This window comes from Anser cygnoides, chromosome Z, assembly GCF_040182565.1.
Source record: "Anser cygnoides isolate HZ-2024a breed goose chromosome Z, Taihu_goose_T2T_genome, whole genome shotgun sequence".
Lineage (NCBI taxonomy): Eukaryota > Metazoa > Chordata > Aves > Anseriformes > Anatidae > Anser > Anser cygnoides.
In genome coordinates, this window is record NC_089912.1 from 11710476 (window position 1) to 11733552 (window position 23077).

General features: G+C 38.8%; 1 protein-coding gene across 3 annotated transcripts in view; it reads right to left on the bottom strand.

The window, feature by feature from the left end:
- The window catches only part of SVEP1 (sushi, von Willebrand factor type A, EGF and pentraxin domain containing 1), a 125596-nt gene that overhangs the window by 52279 nt on the left and 50240 nt on the right, over positions 1-23077 (bottom strand). For all 3 annotated transcript variants that reach the window (XM_048050550.2, XM_048050548.2, XM_048050549.2), the window contains exons 7-23: positions 20340-20537; positions 17803-17921; positions 16260-16389; positions 15478-15585; positions 15127-15258; positions 13184-13378; positions 11979-12100; positions 9682-9790; positions 7593-7784; positions 7085-7318; positions 6387-6548; positions 5522-5683; positions 4527-4688; positions 3844-3938; positions 2564-2660; positions 1752-1865; positions 774-887 (exon numbers count right to left, since the gene is read on the bottom strand). In XM_048050550.2, coding sequence (XP_047906507.2) covers positions 774-887; positions 1752-1865; positions 2564-2660; positions 3844-3938; positions 4527-4688; positions 5522-5683; positions 6387-6548; positions 7085-7318; positions 7593-7784; positions 9682-9790; positions 11979-12100; positions 13184-13378; positions 15127-15258; positions 15478-15585; positions 16260-16389; positions 17803-17921; positions 20340-20537 — 2445 coding nt within the window. The remainder of the gene's footprint in view (positions 1-773; positions 888-1751; positions 1866-2563; positions 2661-3843; positions 3939-4526; positions 4689-5521; positions 5684-6386; positions 6549-7084; positions 7319-7592; positions 7785-9681; positions 9791-11978; positions 12101-13183; positions 13379-15126; positions 15259-15477; positions 15586-16259; positions 16390-17802; positions 17922-20339; positions 20538-23077) is intronic.

The following is a 23077-nucleotide window of genomic DNA, read 5'->3' on the forward strand; positions in this document are numbered from 1 at the left end:
ATTAACTGAGGTAAAGCAGGCATAGAAGGGTTACAGGAAGCATCTTTGCATTTGTACACATTAACATTAATGTTGGGAATGTGAATGGATATTGCCCACTGTATGAGTAATTTGTGCTGAATAAGGAAATCATCATAGTAATTATTCTGATCAACTAATGAAAAACTACTACAAAAAACATTAAGCTGGAACCATAGCTCTCATGAGAGACATGAAAGCCTGACACACATGAATTAGAGATTTCTAGTATAAAAAAGGCTTCATGTTGCAAGCACATAAGAATGAAGATACTACATGTGATTTTATAGTGGAGTTCTTTGGCAACATGACAATCAACAAATATATCTGGTTGTTACAGAAATCTATGAAAGCAGTAGAACATGGGGATTAGAAGTAGTTTTAATATAGACCATTTAGTCCACTGTTACAATAAAATGAAAGTTTTTAAAAATTAAATTAAAATTAACAATTCATACACTTTTAACAATTCATTCGAGCCATATAAATTGCATAATTATTTCCTCAACACCATACGGTAACTTAATGGCAAAATTTAGAATAGAAGACCAATCACCTAGTAGATCTTCTGAAACCACAGTGTTGCACTACAAGGACACTAAGAGATTACATGGACCTAGAGAAGCTAATACACCCAAATCAACAAACCATATACATAACATACAGCAATAAGGTTGAAATACTTTGGCCAGGGTAGGAAGATATTTCTGGGGGTCAGAAAGAGTGAAATCTGGCTGTCACAAAAAATGGTGTACCTGTGAACCCTTTTGCACAAGTGCAGTGGTAACCGTTCTTGTCATCAACACAGCGGGCTCCATTCAAGCATGGACTGGAGCTACATTCATTTATGTCTTCCTCACACAGGAGACCTTCAAACAGCAAGAGTGAAAAGGCATGATCAACACATAGTCAAGGTCTGCATGGTGCAGTGACTGAGTATGAAAGGCAGAGCTGCACTGTAGCTCTTGCATAATAAAAGGCTGCTGAGATCGGATGATAAACTCCATGTTTGACTGCACTGCTGCAAACATACGCAGAGATCATCTGCATTATATAGCTGCTGGGATGTGGAATATGGTAAGTCCGTGGTTTGTCTTTATGAAGTTTTAAAAACAATCAACAAGTGTCAATACATGTATAGACATAAATATAATGAAGTCAATTTCTGATGGAAAACACCAGGCCTTTTTAAAAAATCTGCTCACAAAATTATGTCCTCAACAGCTTACTTCAACATTCAGAAATATACTGTTTTGGTACTGTTTTGGCAAAGTACTTAAGCATGTCTGTTACCCCATATATTTCAACATCTACAACATGCATGCATGTGACAGTTAAGAAGACTACTGAAAGAGGTAAGAGAAAAAACTATTCACTAACTCATAGGGTTGCAGTAAAGCAACTCCATAAACGCTCTGTCTGATCAGGTCATATTCAGTATCATAAGCATTTTTCCTTTGAGTATTTACTAGTTCCGTAATCTTCATTCCCTTTTTTTCCAGAAAAGTAATGTCACAGAACAGAAGCACACATGCACACATGCTTACAGAGACCGTCCTTTTATTAAAAAAACTATTCACATACAGTGGAACTTTCCTCTAGCCTGTAGATCAGACGGCTTTCCTGTTAAAATTCCATGAATTTCAGTGAAATAAGTAACACAGCCCTTGTGTTTTGTTTTATCTACCTAGCACAAAAACAATGCCTTTCTGAAGAAGAAACAATAAAATTACCAGAATAGCCTGGTTTGCAATGGCAAACAAAGGTCCCAACGCCATCTTTACACAATCCATTGTTGTGACAAGGAGATGATTTACATTCATCCATTTCTGTTTCACATTTCAAGCCTAGAAGGCAAAATAAAGGGCTGAGAACACAGAAACAAAACATGGAATTGTTCAGAAACACAGAAGTCATGACTGCTTAATGTAGCAAAACAGGACTGATCAATTGAGTATGAAACCTAAAGAAAACTGGGATGTCTAGTAGTGTTTTAACACAGACCTGAAACTAAATGCTGTTAAAAAGGTATGAAGCGTATCAGACAACAGTCTGATCAGTTCCAGACGGTAGCACTTAATATTCTGTTGCAAATAACACAGACCAGTGACTTTTTGATAATAAGTTGTCTGTTTGTTTTGGAGCAACTATGAAACTGACAGGGAAGAGTACAGGAATATCTGGTGGAATTAGCTGTTTATAGTACAAATTTCCGGTTTTTGCTAATCATAAATATGACCAAGAAAAAGACTCTGAAATCCACAAAATGTTGTCCAATGCACTCTTGCTCAAGTCCATGGAACTGAACACAAACACCACTAAATAAAATCTCACTCAAAATCCCTTTTTGTCAAAAACTATATAATTCATCAAGAACACAAAGAGTTATTTCTTTTTTTTAATGGTTACGTATGGTAAATCTCTGATGGATATTCCAATTAGTTATGCTATACTCTTGCACAGAAATGTTCTGCTCCTTTATGTTTGATTGTGTTAAAGGCCTGGAGCCATGTTAGCTCCTGCACCTGCTTCTCAGATTCTTTACCTGTATATCCAAGAGGGCATATGCAAATATATCCAGTTCCCAACTGTTTGCATGTCCCATTGTTGCGGCACGGTTCCAGGAAACACTCGTGAAACACCTGCCACAAGCAAGAATAACACAATTACAGTAAACGCGGAAATATCCATGGAACAAAATATTCTCACTTTAAACTGCACACTCTATAGTCACTTTGGAAGACTGGGAACAAAAATAGGGCTGGCATTAACTTCTAGAGCTTGCTCTTTGTCACCTCTGCACGCCAACCATTCTTATTTCTAGAGAAGAGCAGCAGCAGTATGAATTACTATTTTTAAATGACCTTTTAATTACCAACATATGACTGTTTCAGCTCTTCCCCTAGAGCTTTCTGAGCTATGATTGACAGGTAATGTTTTATACTATGTTGTGTTTTATATTAGAATTCTCTGCTTTGCATCCTTTTACACAGGCTAATCACCTCCTGCTACTGGCCATTATATGAACTGGTGGGGGACTTCACTGTATGGCATTATGCTTTCTCAGGTAGCAAACCCGAATGCAGTGAAGTCCTTGAGTAAATAGTCAACTACAGTCATGGGAGATCAGTCTGTCACCTGTCCATATGTTAAATAATGGTTCAGGTCAAACTTATCATCAACTTCGCTCCAGTAACACAGTATCTTAACTTTAGATTAGTACAAAGAAGCCTTGTCTCAGTTACAGACTGGGTGGGGGGAGATGATATCAGTAATGCAGCATCTATGGCAAATATTGTAACTAGAGAAGTTTCTATCATGTGAGGACTTGCCCATACTCCAAGTAGGTACTCAGAGCAGAAGAGAACTCTGCTTGCCTCTTGCCAAGTGTATCTATATTGTAATAAGCAAAACAAAGGTTTTACAACTGGAACTTGGATGCCTGGTGGCATCTTCTGGAATCCACCAAGTGGAAGCCATCAAATGATTGAGCATGGTCAACCTGCTTTTTATGGATTGGCTGAGCCTTCTCCATAGAATTTATATGTCTTTTATAAGTATGACAAATATTTCATACATCAGGTGAAGAATTCAAGTCCGCAATTTAAGATCGTCAATAGCTGATGCAGCCACTTTTACTCAACTAAACATCTGTGATCGTGAAGAGAGTTTGAGGGTTCTCCTCATGACTATCACTGTCATCTGTACAGGAAATATCGTCAGCATTACAATTACATTTTAAAAAAACTTAGTCCTTTACTGCAGGCATAAGGCACTCATTTTCTTTCATTAGAGGTAATACTAGTAAACATATCTTGTCCTTGCCTGACTGCTGACTTTGTACTGCTTGCTGATATTTTCTGGAGAAGCTGGTATCATCATCACACTCTCCTCAGCAGCTGAGAAAGTAGAGCCAAAACCTAAAGAGGAAAAATACGAAAATGTTGTCAATAATACTGTATGGTGAGGTCCCTATTCTATGAGGGCATCACAATTACATTTTAACAACTCATCGAAAGAGATGCTGAAAAAAAGTGGATGCATGGGAATGAAAAACAGGATTTACAGTAACCACATAGGATTTTAAATATATATATGTGTTTGTACCCATATTTTATGTGTATTTATACATGCATACACAGACAAATAAATACTTTTTTGTGTATATATATACACTGTACACATACATACATAGTGTGTATATATAATATATATATACACATGTATGTATCCATGTGTATACATGGATATATATATATGTATACACACACAACATACTCTCTATATCTGTACACCGTTAATAAGCATTGGTACGTATCAGAGTTACTTGTTCCATTTAGCACAGAGACAACACCAGCAGGCAAAAGTAATAGTGAATGTCACTGCTTGAAAGCAGAGTTCTACATTTGTTCTGAGAGTGAACAGGACGTTTTCTGTTAAGTTTAGTGCTGGCCACCCTTCAGAGGTTCCCTTTATTAACTTTCCTCAGGAGAGATAGTTCAGCTTACTTGAACAGTCTGTGATGGATCTGGCACCGATGATGGTTGTTGTTCCATAAAAGGGGCAAGACAAGCAGTAGGACTTTCCTGGGTCTGGCTGATAGTAGTCTCTGGGACAAGGGTAGCAAGGTGTCAAACCTGTACGAGAGAACTCTCCTGCAGGACATGGTACTGCAAGAGCAAAAGGACATTTTTTTAGAGTGATCGCTTCTCCCACATTTTCTTTCCTCCCCTCACAGTTCCTTCATAGGCTTCAAGGAGTAGGGTGAAACCTACTGGTAATTCAAAACCCTAAAAGAAACTTATTTACCTGTGCTGTTAAGGGAAATGTGGTTCTCAAAGGACTACGAAAATATCTAGAAAGTATTTCTTTTTATTTTTTCTGCTGCTGTGGAGACAGCTTTCAAATGCAACTTCCTTTCTCTTTTCTCTCTCACACCTTGTTTGTTTTATTTTTCTTGAAGAAGGAATAAGGACAAGACAAGCCTTTTTTGTACCATTAATCCCTGCAGACTATTGCCTCTGTGGATCTTTCTGAAAAAAAAACTTTCCAAAGACAGCTGTGGACAATTTCTTCAAAAAATAAATGACACAAACTGTGTCAAAATATGGAAATTTTGTACAGAAACTGTGGAAACCATTCCTGAGGTAAGAGTGACGTATATCCTGTCATCCCCTTTCTCTTCTGTAAGGAAAAAGGTTTTATTTATTTTCATATAGTTAACTCTCACTGATTTCACTTTATTCATCTTTAGATAAGAATCCATCTTGGGAATTAGAAGGAGGGCAATTCAAACAAACAGGGTATCAGGAAACAGCCAGTGGTTTTGCTGGGAAATGATGTTGATCCACATTTGAACAAAAGCTGACCTAAATCTTAGGCAGATGAGTTGGATTACGTTAGCTCAAACAACATTTTTTTTTGTCTGAACTCAATGTTCAAACAACTTTTTTTTTAATATATATTTTGTTTTAGAAATTTTACAGCCCCATTAGTTACACACCTCCACAAGCTGAAACATCTACAGCGCCTCTTTTTACTGTTGTTGTATCTTCTGGGCAAGAGATGCAGTTCCTGGATCCAAATGCTGCCTGATATGTGCCAAGTGGACATGTTTCACAGGTCTCAAGACCATTAGACGAATATGTTCCTTGCTTGCACTGAGCTGTAAAGCAGAAGAAATCATAAAGACTAAATGATGTCCAACAGGGAACATGGCTCCTAACCTTTGGAAATGATACTGAAATCACAATACACATCACAGACTTTTTATTTCTAGAGTTTCCTCTACTCTGAAGGGCTTCATGGATACAAAAAACAAACAAACAGAAATTGTGGTAAGTTACTCACTGCTAGTGTATTTGCGAATTACTAACCAACCACCTTCACACATGATTACAACTCACTCATTTTTAATGAGCAAAACTAACGTCAAAACAATAAATAGGTGACAAATCTCGTAACTTCTTTTTCAGAACAAGTTGGTTGCAAAGAGTTAGGAGTGCTGAGATGCTTAATGCCAGAGCACTGTAGTGTGGGATGCAAAAATTTCATCTTCGGTCACCATAGGATGAGGGGGCAGGCAAAAACAAGAATGGTACCATCTTAAGTACACTAGTCTATGTGAAATGGGCTCATAATTTCACAGAAAGGAGACAAAAATGAAACAAAACCTTAGAGGCCAGCTCTTCTTACATTTAAAACATCTGCCAGGGCATTCTGCATACCACATATGCTTTTTTTCATTACACATGCATCAATGGGCTATTAGGACTGCTTCTCATTTCACAGATTAATTTAATCCCAGCGCTCCTGTAATGAGGACCAGGCACTCAGAAGTGGCTGTCTGAAGAAGACAAAGTTCTCACCTTTGCATTCAGAGATGCTCCGGGAGTGCAGATACTCAGTATAGCTACCAGATGGACAACTTTTGCATTCCAGTTGCCCTTCCTCATCTTGATAGGATCCAGTCCAGCAGCTTTCACAGGCATGATGCTCCAGGGAGTAATAGGTACCCAAAGGGCAGTTGACTGTAATGTTGTAAACACAAGGTTCCCCTTAGAATGTACAATTATACATGTCTTGCCTCTGGAGTTCCCATTTAATCAAATCCTGTTTATATGAAATGTGATTCTGTTCCTCAATAGATAGGCTTGCATGGGGTGTCTGACTCGAGCATCGTAATGACTTCACTGTGTAACAGTGAAGAACAGAAACAGGATCCAATTCCCTATCTGAGCTACTCCTCATCCACAAGAGTAACAAGTAGGGTTAAAAGACTGCATATGAAGCACTGTTTTCCTGAGTATCACCAACTGTGTGGATATGCCTGATTTCCCCATGGGAGTGGAATCCTGGGTACAAAAGCATTCTTTTTCCACAAGTCTTGGTTAGAAACATAAACATCCTCTGGAAATCAAACTGCACAAAACATTTTTGCAGTTTATTGTTCTGGGAGACCACAAGCATTGGACTGTGTCAAACCATTACCTTCTCAAGTATCCTCTAAAACCTTGCTTTTGAAAAGCACTCTAAATACGTATACGGAGCAAGTCCTCTGGCTTACCACACATTCTCCCCTTCAGCACAGAACCAGGCCGGCAGAAGAGAAAGGCCTTCTCTGTCTCCAGCGAGTTGCTGTCAGCTACAATGAGTTCGGACGCAAACTGAAAGGAATACATTGGTTCCTTATTGAGGGTCCTATTCAGCCTGTTTGTTATCATCTCTAGAGTTTTAAGGAGACGTTGCTGGTTTTCCAGTTCCAGTGTATCATTCCTTTCATCAGGCAGTGGCACGCTAGCTGGGATTTAAACAGAGAACACAACAAGCACACAGATTTTACAGTCAGCACTTCCATTGTACTCTGAAGTGTATTACAAGTGCAGCACTCAAGCTTGCCAGTTCAAAGTGGAAAGCAGGCATGTACAAAATGAGGCTCTGAATGTCTCCAGAAAACTGTTGTCTGCATCTCCAGCAGGCTTTGTGAACTGAAGGTAAAGTTTTACTGTATGTATTAGAAATAAGAATTTTAAAAAAGAATGTACAAGAGAATGAATATATTTTACTTCTCTCACCTGTGATGTTAAATATTAACTTGATTTTGTGGTCAGTCATTGGAACATTCAGTTTCTTATGTCTTTTGACTCGAGTAGGTGCTGCCTTTGCAGAAGCAGAGAGATGCTTGGATAGGTCTTCTTCCTGCACTGTGTCAATGAAATCATCATAGGAATAATCCAGCTGGTTTGCTGCTCCCCAACCAGCAGCCCCTGCCAGAAGAAAATGTAGAAAATAGTGCCTGTCATATTTATACTTATTTCTAAAGTACATCCCCAATAGAATGGGGCCTGTCTGAACCTCTAGACAATGTATGCTATCTTTGCCTTTGCACAAGTGCCTAGTGTACCATGATTCTGATTAAAGAAAAAAGTTTAACTCTTGATACCACAGAGCTCCTGAAATCCATGTATTTAGCCGAAGTCTTATAGAAATTCTGCTATAAAAGAAATTACTGATAAAAACAGCAATTCTCTTCCCCTCAGTCTTTCACAGACCCTCACCTGCAAGCAACATCTTAAACTATTCTTCATTGCTCTCTCTCTTACTGCTCAATTACTGCTAGCATGCCCTTATCACTATGTCTCCACTACCTCTCTTTCTCACAACTGCTGAAAAAGTTGTACCATTGTCTCACTTCTCAGAAAAGGCTTATAGCATCACCCTCTGTGTTCAGTCCCCTGAGACAGGCATTTCCTGTTACACACAATGGTTTAAGTTCACCCTCTGTATAATGTTCTTCATCTACAACATGATTTAAACTATCTTGATCTCTAAGTAATCTGCTTATTCATGACTAGAATTAGAGGTATACAGTCTATTTCATTAACCTAGCTCTTTCTGAAAACACACGAAGGCATAAAAACAGTTTGCCAGTTACCAGGTAAATCATCTAGATTATGCTTAATATGCACTGAAAACTTAGGCAAGTTAAACCTGCAGCTTTGTGACTAATACTACGTGATTACTCAATAACAGATCTTCTAAACTGTTAACTCTTATGACCAGAGGAGAGCTCTGATCTCCAGCCTCCCCAGTGTAGAATCATGAGAAACATCAGAAAAACAGTATCAAGGTTATTCTGAAAAGAGACTGACATGACCAGAAGAGAATAGGACCCTATACCTCATTTCCACAATACTGTTTCCACCAAGTGACTTTACAAATTAGTTCCAGCTGCCAACAACTTTCTCCCTGATGACAACTGCAAATTAAGCCCTGAGTCCCTTGTGTTTGATTACAAACAAATGTCCTCTCAAACTGAGTGAAGCATGTCTAAAAGGTGAGAGTAAGCAGGAAGCTGTACCAGAGTAATCCCACTATGAACTTCTAAAAGAGCCACAGTCCTGTAAAAGACTAACTATTCTGACGTTGATCTGCCAAAATGCCTCATGCTAAGATGATGTAAGCTCACTATCTGCTTTTAGCCTTTCTGCTCTGAATTAGTCCCAAGGGACTCAGAAAAGCCAAGTGCAACATGGACGCTAACCTGTCTGGGATTGGAATGAAAATGACAACTTACTTGGTGTAAAGTGAAGTGGGAGCAATCAGTAGGGCTGCTACAGCTTTCACACCAACATACCTACAGTCATCCTGCAAAAAGCTACCCTTGCATATGGGAAGTTATTTCACAGCTAACTTGCAAATTTATGCTTGGCCTGTACACTCTGAGGGCTCTGTGTTGATTGGAACCAGCATCAAGGATGGAAAAGGTCCTTGTTCTCTTAACAATCTCTAGAATCACCTGCTGTGCTTTTTCACTATTTTGGTTTGAAACTGCTGTATGTTTTTAAAAAAGTTGCTTTCTTCCAGGCTAACCAAGCAAGGTTGTGGCATTCTGCATGTGCATGCGTGTGCATGCTTTTCTTCCTCCCTACCATGAGGCATCTCAGTAAACTTTTCCTTCCCATGTAGAATATATAGAAAGCAGTACTGCAAACAGAGAGCAAACAATTCCATAAGAAAATCTATTGCTTAATTGCTTAATATCTTGAATGCTACAATTATTTTCATTAAATATTCCACACAATACACTGCAGTATTTCAGAACAAAATAAATTATACTGCGTGAAGCCTGGATGGCTAACAATCTATGCAATCGGTAATTACCAATGGCAAATCCATTTTCATAATCGTAATTGTATTCCAAGCAATGTTTCTGTGTCTGCTCTTCCAATCTGCAGTCAACATCATCAACATCATTACAGAACGATGGGACCTTCCAACATAAAGAAGAATAAAGTTAAAAAATAAAATCACATAGCTCATCCCAAACTTAAAGAAACTTTGTTACAATATAAAGCACTGGTCTTGCCCTTTCTCTGACACTACACATCTCCTTTCATGTCTCTTATAATACTGGCAAGGTCTGCTGAAAGAAGTATGTTCTATTGATACAACCAGGAAATAAAAGGTAAACTGGAGGCATACAATTTTTTTTTTTGTAAAAGGTCTATTTTATATGTGAAATTGTTGGAGTTGATGATCCTTGTGGGTCCCTTCCAACATGGGATACTCTATGATTCTATGATTCTCTATGTCCATGGTGTTAACCACTCTCGCATACGTAATCCCACAATCCAGTAGAAAGTTCAAGGTTGTTTCTTCTTCTCAAAAACGGCATGTGCTCACAGGTTTGAAAACACCTACAGGTTTTCCAGCTAACGTAATTTGTAATTCTGTCAGGTTTACAATAATGCCATCACTTTGTTTCTAGCTTTCAAACTTTATTTCTTCATATCCATCTCTCCTTGCCTGTGGGAAGGTACTCATGTATACCCCCAAGAGATCTCAGAAGACAGAGAAAATCATCTGAGTAGGACAGTCCTTCAAATAGGATATAGAAGTAGTTGCTCAGGAAAACTGATGCAAGCTCTGGATGCCTGTATGTGATTTACTTAATATCCTTTTCTTTCTTCCTGGTCTGGGAAACCAGCAGTTGCATACTGCCCCACAAGTTGAAGGCTGTAACTCAAAAATGATTTCAAAACCTTGGAAAAGCTCATCCTGAAACATACCATAAAGTGAAGAAGCATTTTTGGTTAAGCAAACCATTCACTGGTGAGAAATAAGGCTCTCCATCACAGTGTTGAAGAGTTCTGCTGGTGGGAAGTTACAGTAATTAAGGCCTACTCTTTCTTATTGCTGAGTTTGCACTGTGATATACCTGGAAACCACAGCACAGAAAATTCTCAATACCAGAAAGGTTTCTGTAGAGTTTCCTCTCTCCATAAAGGCAATGGACACAGAATAAGAACAGATGAATACATTGTTTTTGATAAAATCTCTATTTCTGGCTTTTTCCAGAATGATTTCAAGCAAGCTGGGCTCTAGTATGTGTTTTGGGATTGCTTTTTTTTTTCCCTGTATATTGTTTTCCATTGGAAAGATGGCTCCTGCTGATTTGTCCCCCTTTTTAAAACTTAACAAATTTTTCTACTGGAAGAGAACAAACCTGACGTAAGACAAGAGAGTAACAGATATTCAGATCCAAGTGTATAAGATTATCGGAAGTTTCATTTAAGCTTTGAGCCTTTCGACCAGGGCTACTGACAGGAATTCCAGAGTTGCAGGAGTCTGTCCATTAGCTGGATGTGCTAATAATGCTTTTTAGTTAGTAGTGAAGCTTTTAGCATATGGGCCTTGGCCTGCAAAAAACCTGTAACTGTCCAGTGTTGTCTTCTGGCACAATGCCATCATGCTAGGCCCAGACATCAGCTCCTTAGACCATAGCTCAAAAGCCTGCTGCTTCTGCTTTGCAGCTGAGGACAGACTGGTGGATTAAGAGGGAGAATTGTAACATTGAAGTGGAAAGCAAGAGACACCGCAGAGAAGAAACATGCTATGCTTTCAAATTCATCACTGTGTAGTTTTTACTAATAAGAGTCAGAATTCAGAAACTAAAGTAAACCTGAGCAAATTATTTAAGTCACTACCACTTAAGTGCCTAGACTTGGGCACCAAATGTGGATTCTATCTATCTGTATACATTTATATTCATTTGTATTATCTAGGTTTTACACATATTATGTATAAAATGAGGATATTTTATCATCACTTTCACAAAGAACACTGAGGTTAGGGGACAATTTACTGGTGTTTTCAAAACTGCACATGTTCTCTTTAGAATCCAACTGAAAATCTATTGTGTATGAGGTCCATAAGCTACACAGACACTTCTATAAAGCCTGTCCTAAATAACTTCACATTGAAGACTGAACTGAATTACATTAAAATGGCCGTGCATCCTCTTTATTTTTAAAGGAGACTCTTCTGAAAAAGCACAGATTTCATTTCCAAGTTGCCATTGTATTTTCCATGTTTGAAATTAGTTAGCTGGGAAAAGTAACAAGAAATTGTATTTTTTAATAAAAGTATGTAAAAGGAAGTAGTATTTACTAACCTACCATTTTACCAAGTGCACTCTGGAAGGCATCAGAAAAGCCATTTAGAAGGCTGTTGTCATCACATCGTGTTGCTTTGTAGAGCATCTCAAAGGATTTGAACCCATGATTTGCAAAACGATTTACTGAAAAACGTTGGAGCAAATTTTTTATTGGTCAGCACAATAGTTTCAGAGGACTTGCTAAAACTGGAATATACTAAGCTAAGAAGCATTATCTTCAAATCAGCAACCCAAATTCACAGTATATATACATGAAAGCATGGCTGTTTTCCTAAAATGTATCATACATATCTCAGCCAATGCAGACAAATATGAAAATACGCTAACTACCCCTTGACGGGCATCAAATTTCCACAATAGCTTAACAGGAAAGCTGTAAGATATTAAAGAAAAATGGCATACAGCTATTTCAGCATTTTCTTAATTGAAAAACTTGTGAGCTGTCAAAATCCTAAACTGCACTCTTACTTTCTATAGAGAGAGAAAAAAAATATTGAAAGCACTATTACCAACGCTGCAAGGCTAAATATGAAAAAAGGAGCAAAGCTCCTATGTCCACGTTACGCATCTCAGTTGATAAATAGCTATGAAACATCCATTTGCTCACAGCTGAAACACTGCTATTTGCTGGAAGCAGAGAATCCACTCTGGTTGAAGTGGATGCAACGTGATGCCAAGTCTAACTTCATATCTAGATCTCATATATTTATTTTTAGAATGTCACCAACGCTGAGAAAGTCCACAACTAAAGTTTTGTATGTGTTCCTCTCAAAGGAAAGACATAAAAGCTTCTGATTTGGTGGTAAGTATATATGTAATTACAGCATACACTGATTTTACAGATACATTTGCACTGCTAATTTGCAAATACTGTTGAAATTCCTGTTGAAAAGGCGCTGTTAGTGTTTGCAGACAAACTAATGATAAGCCTTGTCTGCTTTGTTATCTTTGTTATCTTGTGCTTTCCAGGATACAAATTGACTAGTTTTATATTTTAGAAATCTTCTGAAGTAATACACTTAGGGACTTCCATGCATTCATTTGCAATACTTGTAACAATTTGGAAGCAGAGAAGATTAGTTATCGTTATACAGCAGTCGTAATTTCTAAAATATTTTCATTTACTTCCTCATTAAACACATTGCTTGATAAGATGCAGATTCATTTCACAAAACACAGGCTAAAAATAATAACAGTTAGACTTACAAGAGCAGTCAGGCCATTCTGGAGAATAAGGTGGCTTCCAGACACCATCCTCATAGGCACAATAGTAGTTTTCATTTGATCCTTCTGAAAAGCTGTAACCCTCTGCACAGCGCAATGTACAATTAACACCTTTTTCATCTGTTGTGCATGTAAAATCGCCATTCATGGGCTCAAAGGAGATTTCACAGGGAGAACCTACAAACAGTACAAAGAAAACAAAGAAAAAAAATACAAAGATGCTTATTGATGAATTTGGTGAATTAAATAAACACATGGGAAAACAGCATTTCCAAAAGTTGCAGTTGAAGCCTGTGAAAGTATTATTCATTACTTCCAAAAAAACCTGGATCAGACTACTGCTAAAGTATTCTCAGACTCTGCCGTTGAATTTGAAACCAGAAATGTGAAAAATTAAAAAAGAAAAAAATATTGTGATACGTATGAGAAATTAAAAAAAAAGCACCTCCATAATGCAAGACTCACTCATCTGTACTTCTTCTCATTTGCACGCTCAAGTACACACCTACTAAAGTAATAAAAAAAATCTAAATTTTTACATGAACTGTCATATAATGAATTATAGTAAACTGTATTGCACCCTGAATTCTAAAACTAAGCACTGTCCATTCTCCACTGTTGCAACAACACGCAGACTTGTCAAAATCATCTCAGGATTGACTGACTACAAAACCTGTCATGGTTTTGGCTGGGACAGAGTTATTTTCTTCACAAAGGTTCACGTGATGCTGTGGTTTGGATGTTTGATGAAAATACTGGTGATAACACACTGATGTTTAGTTGTTGCAGAGCAGTGCTTACACAGAGCCAAGGCCTTTCCAGCTCCTCGTGCTGTACCACCAGGAGGAGGCTGGGGGTGCACAAGGAGCTGGGAGGGGACACAGCTAGGATACTTCCTGCACTTTTACATTTCCAATATGTTCCCCCATCCCACCTGGGGAGAGTGAGCAAGTGGCTGAGTGGCATTTAGCTGCCCACTGGGTTAAACCAAACCAAATCTCAGTTCTAATCTATGTTCAGGCCAAATGTGAATGAGATTGTGAACATCTGAAAACATTATGTTACAAGCACAGAGACCACAAAAAGTCTGGGTTGGTGCAGACTTGAAATAATACCAGTTCTACAAACTGGCTTGTCCTTGCTAAGATTTACAAAAGCAAATCAGCAAGTAGCACGACAGTTTGAAATTACCTTTTGTAAAGCTATAACCAAAAGTCCAGTCTGCATGATTTTGGATACTCTCTTCACTACCATTTGTTTATACAGATGTTCAACTGAGACATAAGCACCAGAGGGTAGAGATAGAGTACAATTTTCATTCTTTATCTGTCAAATTACTGATGTGTTCTAAGAAAGTAAACTGTGGGGAAAAGGTGTCTGTGCAAGCAACACAAACGCATAAGTATATGCATAGATGAAGACAGTTTCTAAAACCTAAAGTATGTTCTCGTATCTGCTACAGTATTTGTAGGTGACTAGAAAAATATTTCCATATTTTTTTCCTTTTTAAGTACGGATTTCAAGTTAGGCTTCAGTAACACCTATTAATTCATTTCACACTATATTTGTCACTGAGAAAAAAATGGATCCATTACCAGAAGTTTTACTGCTTTAATTAATATTAATTTAATCGCTTTTACACCTAATTTGAATTTATAGGGCCAAATTCACTGCTGTGCTGCTTAGGTAATTTATTCACTGGTACTAACTGATATCCTGACCGCCTTCAAGTTACTCCCACAGAAACTAGGAATACCTAAAAGAAAACTGGAGACTGAATGAAGAAGTGGAGTTGACTTGCATTGTTTATGATATTCAGTTACAACAAAGCCATAAACTTTTGCTGGTCTGAGAATACTAAGCTGTAGTACCACATCATGACTAATGTGTTACTGAACTGTGCCAGCAGACAGAAGACAACAAACCTTTGATGACAATGTGAATCTCACATGTCCTGTTATTGCCAGAGGAATCCACGGCTGTGTACTGAACTGCTGTCTCTCCTTTTGGAAAGAGATCTCCAGGTGCGTGACTCCTAGCAATAGTCAGTGGAGCACCTAGAAGAGTTAAAAGACAACTTAGAACATTCGTGAGCCAAACATGGTTGCTCACACTAAACCTCAGCAAATGGAGAAAGAAATGGTAGGTCTTCTCTTCCAAATGATGTGCTCTTAAAAATAAATAATAATAATAAAATCATAAACTCAAAGAGTGAGCAGATTGAAACTCTCTACAGTTTCACGGTTGTGTGCACGTTTTGGGGTCCACTGTCTCACCTGAATTGTCTGAAAATTGTGGTTCTTCCCATGTTGCTGGGTACTCCTTCTCTACTGCCTGTATGGGTGGTGGAGATCTGCATCTGTCAATCACAGGAGGTTCTGCATCTACAGAATTTGAAGGGATGGCATGACATTAGCTCACTGAACTACAGCCACACTCAAGTGAAATGTATAATCAGAAGAAGTCATGTAAAAAGCAGTTTTAAGTTTGCATCAGAAGATACAATAAAGTTAGGTGTGCACCTGTGAGTAACTGCTATATCTCATAGACACTAAGGAAATGGCACAAAAGTAATATAATACAATTTCTTTGGCTGAAGTCATGGTTTCTGCATTCTGTTTGCTTTCTACACAGCAAACTTTGTTTAATAGGACTGCAGAATAACAAAACTGTCTGGCAAAAATACTTGAACAATGATTTGCATCAGCAACATGCAGGAACCTTGGAAATTCTTGCAGTCTTTCAAGAAGAAAAAAAAAAGACGTGTATGATAAAGGCAGTAAGCAGCAACACAAAAAAAGCATTTCATCTATAAGGAGTAATCTTAACATTCACATGAACAACAGAACAAACAACCCAAACTGAACATGTGGGAGCAATGACTGCACACTATGTGAGCTCTGGCCCAAGATCAGCAACGCATTTATGGAGATGGCATTATTTCTGGATTTATCCATGCACACAGAAAGGCCGTGCTGATCCACTGTCTCTTCCTGCACAAAATAAAAAGGTTTCAACTGTGACAGACTCTTCCCCAATGATTCTTAACAGCACTTACCAATAACCTTGACACTGAATGTACAGCTTGCCTCATTGCCTGACTTATCAACTGCTGTGTAAGTAATGGCAACTTCGCCAATCGGGAGAAGATACGGTGGTATGAAAGCTGGAGTAACGTGCACTGAGACCTTTTATAGGAAGACACTTGTTATTTAAAAAAAAACAAAAAAAACAGGCCAGTATTCATAACACTCATATGCTTCAAGAAATGGGCACAAAATAGTATCCTTTAATGTTAACCCTGCTCATACTTAAAGCTAATAGCCTCTTCAAGTAATGAGAGTGGACTTTGCAAGAGAGTGCCTTTCTTCCCTTCTCAAAACTACCTTCCTTAGAGCAACTGGGATTTACTAAGTCAGGATTTGGACCCTGATCTGCTGAAGTTTACAGCACTGTGCATTAAAACAATCTGAGACAGGCTCCTGTCTGCCTCCTCATGCTGCACACAAACTGTGCCAGCTCAGAACCTGCTTTGTCTGCAGTTCACGTCTCCAGCCGCAAGGGCAGCAGACCTGGGAGACGTGCGGGGCAGACGGTTGTGTGCCGTGAGTACTTGCAGATCCAGCTTTAATCTACATATTTGTATGAGTTAATAGCCCACAGATGCTTCAATACATTCTAGTACCGCAAAAGAATCCTGCATTTGGAGTGAATGGCACCTACTTGCTGACTACAGCTCTTTCATATAGGTTAAAACTGCGTTAAGGAGCCTCTCTTGAAGGGAACTGGCTTCACCTGAGCAAAGCAGTCTGTCTGACCAGCTACAACTGAGAGTGAAGGGACTTCATTTCTACAGCTCAGTGAATGACTCTGGGTCCGCACAGCTACATTATCTGATCATGGCTGTGCTGCAGCAAAACCTGTGTGAACTTAAACCTCTTTTACTGGGATTGCTCAGTTTCCAAATGCAAAAATCTCCTGTGTTTGCAGCAAATTCAGAGCATACGTACATATAGCCACTCTTCCTCTGCTGACTCATGATAATGCATTCAGTTGCTGTAACTTGATCATGTCTGAGCCTGTAGGGAATGTTACTCTTTATGAAACAGCTCTGGAGCAAATTTTCCGTAACTCCATTCACAGACCTCTGATACCCATAGTAGCCAAAGGCCTGTGTCTGAACCTTGCATAGGATAAGAAAATGCGATTTTTTTTTCTTACTTGGGAAGCTGAAATGCATTTTTACTTATCACAGTATGCTCTTGTTAGCCTTTTAGATTAATGAACTGGTTTACTTCCTTTTGAGAAGCATTTACTAAACTCCTTCACATTCTAAGAGCTAATTTTTAAAGCAGCTGTCTCCATTTTATAAACAAGGGCACATTCTTCCTTTTGACCACATAAATCAACCATGCAGAGTGTCCTGTGACTACATAATCCTAAACGGGACAGAAAATGCTGAATTCTCAATATACAAGGTTTTCAGCAGATTTCTCTTCTACTCCTGCTTGTCAGAAGAAATTCTAGTGGTTCAGAAAATTACTTTGAAATAACTAGCTAAAAAAGAATGCACCCAGTCAAATGTAAAGGTTTTAACTTGCCTCATCTCCAGAGTTGTCCTCTGCTATTGGGATCTGCCAGCTGATATTAGCAGAGTTCTGATGTTCCAGGGTCTCAGTCTCAATGTTTTCTGGACAGCGGATCCGAGGAGCTTCAATATCTGACCCAGAAGACAAATATTTTATATGTGGTATTATAGAAATAAAATCTATGTAATTGTTAGACTTCAAGTTTTTTGTAACTACTGCTTTTTTGTGTTGCCTGGAATATTTACACATGTTTTTGCAAAGGTACTGTCTCTGCCTCTTTTTAATTCTTTCTTACTGGCTCATATATAAACAGTAAATTCTACACGAGAAGTGACCGTTTTGTTTTATTTTTGAACATCACCTAACAAAATGAGATTCTGGTTTCCGCATGCAACCATAAAACAAAGCATAAATAAGACAGAATTAATTGTTTTATTATTCATCTATTCATTACACACATCTACTCATTAAGACGGAATGGTTTCTCTATCCTTTCACTGCACACACACAACACATACAGATGTAAACACTTGTTTCTGATCATCAGTGACATAAAGAAAATTATTTCTGACATGACATGTGCCATGAGCAAGACAGTAGTCACTCTCAAATGCCCTGTAACATGGTGTGGAACTGACTTGAAAGAAGCACTGACAAGATTTCTGTCAACAGTTACTGGAAATGTTCTTTAATAAATGGTTGCTACAAGGTACTACGTAGGACTAATGGGCTCTTCTTGTGACATATGTGACAATGCTGAATGATTTCAAAGTAGTGGTGGTACAATACGGGTAATATCACCACCAACATTTAAGCTTTAAAGTTTCTCCGACAAAGTATTTCTTCATCTCCCTGGCACAGGGCCTCTCAAAACATTTGTGGTCAAGTTATTTTATTGCTGTAGTATTGTTTGATAAATGGTCTCGAGACTCATGAGACAAGGACAGCATTCAGCTCTGAACTCATCCATGCCCAGGAGGCTTTAAAACAACTCAGGACTGATACCACTTACATTTTTATTACTACATAGTTCCAGTAAAGACATAAGTCAGACAATTAAACCCCTGTAATTAAGAGTGCAAAGCAATAAATACAAGTGGTTTTGCCTTCCTCTGAACTCATTCTGATGAAAATTTTAGTAGAAGTGAACTCTTTTAATAACTACCAGTTATAATTCACACTCCCCTGACCACAGCCTTCAGGCTGGAGCAAATTCCATTTAAAAGTGAAATTTTGTAGAAAGGCTAATAAATAAGTCAGAAAGAAAATGGCTGTTATGAACTGGGAAAATATTTTGGCAGCAAAATAGAGAGAGACAATAATAAGAATGAAAGCAACTGAGAGGCCACTGCTCATTTTTACTAGAGAAGAATAACTTTCGGAGATTCTTTGTGCCTCTTACTTTAGGGTTTTATGCACTGGTAATATCTAAAAGCTTGAACCCAAGCCATGCTGCTTTATCTTGATCCAAACACTTCAGCTCGTAGCCCTGTGCTGGGATCCCATCAAATATTAAAAACTGTGGTTTGGCACAGGTTTACACAAAGATTCAGAAAAACAATGTGGTACATCACAGAGTGGGAAATGATATGTTTAAAGGGAAGGATAAAATCTCCTTGGCCACTACAGAGGAAAAAGTTCCCACCTCAGTTTCTGTAGTGACTTGGCAAGATGACTGCCATAACTGTTTTCTGTACTGTTCTTTCATGCAGTGGCTGGTGAAGGCCCCTGCTTGGGGTGGAAGCATTAGCTCTACGAGCACAGTGGTTCACGAAGAGGTGAATAGCCTATTTCCAGACAAATTACACTTTCACTTGTGTCCTCCTGTAATCCAAAGCCAAATTCCTTCCAACTCAGTGCGCATGCATGTAAGAGAATAAATAACCTTACAATGCTAGAATTAGGCAAACATGGCAGGACCCTTCAAATGCATGCAACGATTTCCTGCTCCTCTATAGACTCTGAGCACTTCTTTCCGTCAGTTTTGGCACTGACTCTTGTGTGCTGTTACCGAGGACACGTCTACAGCTGTAGTCAGGTCAGAGCCAACTGAAAAGAAGCATCCTTCCACACCCTGTGTATCAGCCAGGCCTTACACAGCCAGTACAGGTCTGTTCAGACTACAGCGCTTACGTAAGTCTGTGCTAAACCACTGGTAGCATTACTGTTACTGCTGTTTTAATAGGACTGTGGGTTCCACTTTGACTACCTTTAAGCTAAGATCTTTCACTTTTACTTTGAAATTTCAAATTTATCTTCACATCAGGCCTTTTAGCAGGCAGTGTCCCAACACCTCATGACTTCTCATCCAAGGAGTGACAGCCAACAGTGAACGCTTTTAAGGATGCACTTAAGCACACTTCAAATTCCACATTAGTATTACTAACTACAAGTAAATTTGAGAACCAAGCTATAATGGTACGGACAATGCTTCTTACACACTGCTTGAATCACGCTTTCCCCAGTTCAAATCTGTCTTTTCTCAGCAATTTCTGTTTCCCTTCAATTCTGCACATGTGTACACAGAAGTATTTTGTGCTGGTCTCTACCTTTACAATGAGCCTCCTGGATGTTTGCACTCCATCTCCCAAATGAAATGCACCTTAGTTCTTCTCTAGCTCCAGACAAGAGGAATCCTTGGGGACATCTCAGTTGGCACACAGTCCCAGAAACTGCTGGTTCCAGCCCACATCTTGGAGGGAAAACTGTTATTCCTGCTGGTTTCTGGAAGGTGGGGCAACGCATTTCTACAAGAGACCAGTAAGACATATCTTTTAACTGACATATGTAAAAAAGTACATTCCAACAAATCTGCAAATAAAGTCATATGGCAACTCAGAGGGAACACAAAACGTACAGACCTTTAATTCAAGAGTCTGCATGCATTGTGAGTGTATAAAACGGTAGAAACTACTCAAATTCTGTATTCCAGTGCTGTCTGAAGTAAACAGCATCCAAGACGTCAGGTCCTGTTAGAGCAGGTCCAGAGGAGGACCACGAAGACAATCAGAGGGCTGGAGAACCTCTCCTGTGAAGCCAGGCTGAGAAAACTGGGCTCCAGCCTGGAGAAGAGAAGGCTCTGGGAGACCTTAGAGAGGCCTTCCAGTGCCTAAAGGGGGCCTAACAGGAGGGCTGGGGAGGGACTCTTTGTCAGGGGGTGTAGGGATAGGACAAGAGGGAATGGCTTTCAACTAAAAGAGAAGAGATTTAGATAAGAAATAAGGAAGGAATGCTTCACGATAAGGGTGGCAAGACACTGGGACAGGTTACCCCGAGAAGCTGTGGATGCCCCATCCCTGGAAGTGTTCAAGGCCAGGCTGGATGGGGCTTTGGGCAGCCTGATCTAGAAATGTCCCTGCCCATGGCAGGAGGGTTGGATGAGGTGAGGTTTAGGGTTCCTTCCAACCTAAACCATGATATGATTCTGTGATTCTATGATTTTCCTACTTATGCTTTTCAGTGAGACAGAAATGTATTCTTCATGTGGCTCCACTATATTTTGCTCTCCCTCCCCCCAGCCACCTTTTGAATGAGAGACAGAAAAGGACACTGTGCCATGAGCTCACCTGAGATCAGAGATATGGCATGTGATTTTGCCTACTGTATTCCAAACTGAGTCAAACTAGGCTTGGTCTTGACTGTGTTCAAACCCAGATGCAAAGACTGAGGGTGACAATAAAGGGCAGCCGATCATCCCTCCAATGTTAAGATGGGATGATGATTTTTTTGAGGCTTAAAATTGAGGTTTTGAACTGTTTTGTAACTAGAATTTAATATAAATTCTGAAGAATATTCGCATTGAAGTGTAAGCTTCCAAACAATACAACGTATGTAAACATGTCCAGTTCTCACAACCTTGTTCAATTTTGAGCTGTTGTTTTTACCATGTGAGACAAGGAATGTTATTTTTACTTCAGACATGCAGTCATTAACAAACTGGACAAAAGGGTTTATCACATTAATTCAGATAAGCAGACTTTCAGTAGTGTTTCTTCCAACAGGTGATGAACAAACACACAAGAAAAATGCTTCATTGACTATAGCAAATGAGAAGAACTGTAACTCTTTAGCTAGTTGGTGAAGAAAACAGAAAAATCTCTACACAAAGGCACACACAAAGAACAACACAGATACAGAAGGCAAAGCTCTGTTCATCTCTTAGCGATGGTTTAATGACACAGAAGTGATTCAATACAAAACAGTACATATCCCTTTTCTTTCCCAAAAAAAGGGTATATATTCTCCCAAAATACGCAGCAGTCACTGAAAACTGGTTCTTCTGCATGAAACAAATCTTAAATACTCTAAGCATTTTAAGTATTTCCTGTCCTCTAAACTCGCAATACTGAAAATGTGTCTAAGTCTAAGCAATTAATAACTGCAACAGGCTGCAGCTTCAGAACAGATACTTAAACAGGCTGCAAAGATCGTAAATGTTAACACATTCACTGCAGGTAGATGCTGTTGGCTGTGAAATGCAGAACAACTCCATCAGAAAAAAAAAATCTAACCTTTGGTTGGTCACCATGGAAGGATACTGACAAACAGAAGAAAGATCATGAACTGGAAAAAAACAACGCTTGAAAGGACAAGCTAAAAGCATTAAGATGTACAATACTCAGGGAAGAAGTAGAAGAAAGGCCGTGAAAGGTGTAGGTATAAGAAAAAGAAATCTACAACTCTTGGCTAAGTGGAAACAGTCCTCCTGATAAAGATGCTTCCAAGTATACTAGCAAGATCCTAGCAGAGCAGAATCTTGAAACATCAGACGAAGTTTCAGGATAACCTTCGGCATATCTAGCCGCAGGAAAAAAAAAAAAAAAGTTGTATTATTGTTGTTTGGCTTTTTTATTTGTGCTCAGTTACACAGTTTGATAAAGCTGACGAGGAAGACCGGACTCTGTGAGGAACAGAGTGATAGTAAGTTTCAGGGTCAATTCCAACCTGGGCTGGTGTATGATTCTAAGAGGAACTTCAATACCGCAACTAAAAACAGACTACCAAGCAAATCATGCTTCCTTCCTTCAACTCCTTTACAAACACATTTCAGGGAATGAATCAGCCAACTGCTATTAGGCTTGTGGAGTACTAAATCTTTTAACACTAGATGGCATCAACACCCTGGATGCCATGAGGATTTTTACCTTTCTTCATGAACACTTGAACAAAGCAAGGAGAACAGTATCTTGCAAAGTTTATTAATTTTGACGTGCTCGATTTTAGTCCTTCATCATTGGGTGAAGAAACACAAGAACATGACTGAGGAAATTTATTTTTTTTATTGGAC